Here is a 2878-nt window from a genome sequence, read left to right as displayed (position 1 = left end):
CAACACTGTCAGTCGTCATCAGTCATCATCAACACTGTCAGTCGTCATCAGTCATCATCAACACTGTCAGTCGTCATCAGTCATCATCAACACTGTCAGTCGTCATCAACACTGTCAGTCGTCATCAGTCATCATCACCATCAACACTGTCAGTCGTCATCAGTCATCATCAACAATCACCATCACCATTATCATCAATCATCATCACTCACCATCACTGATCATCGTAACTGTTTTAACGTCCTCTTTTCAATGCTTGCATGGGTCAGATGGAATTTGTTGAAGCAGATTTTCTATGGTTGGATGTCCTTCCTGTCTTCAACCCTCACCTGTTTCCGAGTAAAGGAATATTTCCTCATGGCCAGACATGCCCCCAGAAGATTTGAAATGAAAGACAGCATTGACTGAGCAAAGCTATGACCAGAGAATTTCCAGCCATGACTCTCTTGATACACATTGTTGTCTAAGAATACATTATGCAATATGCTCTTCCTCCCATAAAAAACGCTAGGGTGTAACTTTAGCTAAATGCAGCTGCTATTTCTAGCAGCTAGAACAACCACCAAGAGGCTCTCATGCTTTGCAGACGATGGCAAAATAATGTGTGGTAATAGTAGCAAGAATTACAATGATGCCATCTTTTTAACGCCTAGTTTTCTCTGCTAGCATGGCTCAGACAGAATTTGTTCCTGTCACCAACCCCACACCATGGCATACTGTGGGATTGAACCCCACACCTCATGACTGTGAAGTGAATAAAATAGATCATTCAAGACAAAACCCTCACCTGTGAGCATGATGCCAACCTCCAAACCAGTTGATTGCTATTTGGCAAGGGTTTTCTTTATCCACAAGACAGCGGGCTGCTTCAATGGTACTACCAGCGATGTGGCTCACGTAGTCGAAGATGCCCTTCTCAGTGGGACAATCATAACCTACAATGTGTAAAGGAAGCATAAAAAAAAAAAAAGAATCAAGTGTGATGTCTTCTGATCGACCATTAACACAAAGGGAAGTAGCTTTCAACAAGCAAATTGGAAAATTCCTATAAGAAATAAAAGTGGTAACTATACCAAGAAGTAATGTTTGTTGCCACTTCAACATGGTTCATCATCATCATCGTTTAACGTCCGCTTTCCATGCAAGCATGGGTTGGACGATTTGACTGAGGACTGGTGAAACCAGATGGCTACACCAGGCTCCAATCTGATTTCGCAGAGTTTCTACAGCTGGATGCCCTTCCTAACGCCAACCACTCAGAGAGTGTAGAGGGTGCTTTTATGTGCCACCGGCACGAAGGCCAGTCAGGCGGTACTGGCAACGGCCACGCTCAAAATGGTGTATTTTATATGCCACCCGCACAAGAGCCAGTCCAGGGGCACTGGCAACAATCTCGCTCGAAAATCCTTACACATATCGACATTACTACCATTTTTTAGCCTCCAAGGGGACACCGCCTCTAGCTGGTTGTCAATGTAACTTTCTCTTCACTATATTGTTGTATTTCTGGATGGTCGGTTATTTTTTTTTTGCCAAATAAACACACACGCACTATATATTTGTTCTTCATTTGTTTATTACTGAGGATGGAGTAAGTGGAGCAAGAGCACACATGAAAACGAAAAGTGTCGCAGATGTGTGATTAAAGATTTCCGGACATGAGTTAAAATAAAAACAGTAAGAAACGAGTGAAGAACAAATATATAGTGCGAGTGTTTATTTAGCAAAAAATGGTTGGCATTAGGAAGGGCATCCAGCCATAGAAACCAAGCCAAATCAGACTGGAACCCAGTGCAGCTCTCTGGTTTAAAAGGTCCAGTCAAACCATCCAACCCATGCCAGCATGTACAACAGACGTTAAATGATGATGATGATGATGAGATGTGTGTGTGTATAAGTGTGTTTGTGCGTGCATGTGTTTTTCCCTTGCCTTGTCATTGCATGATAGAAAAATAACCAGTGGTGATGAGACGACCAGTTGTCTCCTCAACATATCCATTTCATACATCAATGGGTAACAAAAATGGGGAGTGGTGGGCAGCAGGGGAAGACTCACTTAGTCCAAATTGTTCAGCTTCTTCACTGTATTTCTCTTCATCATCGAACTTATTGATAGATTCCAGAAACTGCAGGTAATTCCGACAGTGGAATTCAGCCATTTCATCAAATGTTGCCTTCTTCGGAGAAACAATCCTGGCAAATAAAAATAGAAATAAGTATATTTTTGGTGTCCTTCTTCATTCGGAGAACAGTTTAAAATATATAAGAGTTTATATGCTTTTCAATATCATCATCATTTAACCCTTTGATTACCAACCCGGCTGAAACCAGCTTTGGCTCTGAGTAAAAATGTCATGTTTTCATAAGTTTTGAATCAAAATCTTCCACCAAACCTTAGTCACAATCTATGTACCTAACACTAGCTGAATGATAACTGCGCAGGAGTGGCTGCATGGTAAGTAGTTTGCTTACCAACCACATGGTTCAGGGTTCAGTCCCACTGTGTGGCACCTTGGGCAAGTGTCTTCTACTATAGCTTCGGGCCGACCAAAACCTTGTGAGTGGATTTGGTAGACAGAAACTGAAAGACACTCGTCGTATATTTGTATATGTATATATATGTGTGTGTGTGTATTTGTGTGTCTGTGTTTGTCCCCCCAACATCGATTGACAACCGATGCTGGTGTGTTTATGTCTCCGTAACTTAGCGGTTTGGCAAAAGAGGCCGATAGAATAAATACTAGGCTTTGGAAAGAATAAGCTCTGGGGTCAATTTGCTCGACTAAAGGCAGTGCTCCAGCATATAAATACATGCATATAAATATACATGTATATAAATATACATGTATATAAACATACATGTATATATAGATGTATG

At 41.4% G+C, this 2878-nt stretch overlaps 1 protein-coding gene across 1 annotated transcript in view; it reads right to left on the bottom strand.

The window, feature by feature from the left end:
- LOC106874142 (histone deacetylase 8) overlaps window positions 1-2878 on the bottom strand; it is a 12803-nt gene that overhangs the window by 3881 nt on the left and 6044 nt on the right. Inside the window, exons 3-4 of the mRNA XM_052975645.1 lie at window positions 2057-2193; window positions 786-935 (exon numbers count right to left, since the gene is read on the bottom strand). Coding sequence (XP_052831605.1) covers window positions 786-935; window positions 2057-2193 — 287 coding nt within the window. The remainder of the gene's footprint in view (window positions 1-785; window positions 936-2056; window positions 2194-2878) is intronic.

The sequence above is a fragment of the Octopus bimaculoides genome, chromosome 22 (assembly GCF_001194135.2).
Source record: "Octopus bimaculoides isolate UCB-OBI-ISO-001 chromosome 22, ASM119413v2, whole genome shotgun sequence".
Lineage (NCBI taxonomy): Eukaryota > Metazoa > Mollusca > Cephalopoda > Octopoda > Octopodidae > Octopus > Octopus bimaculoides.
This window is presented reverse-complemented; position numbering and strand designations above follow the sequence as displayed.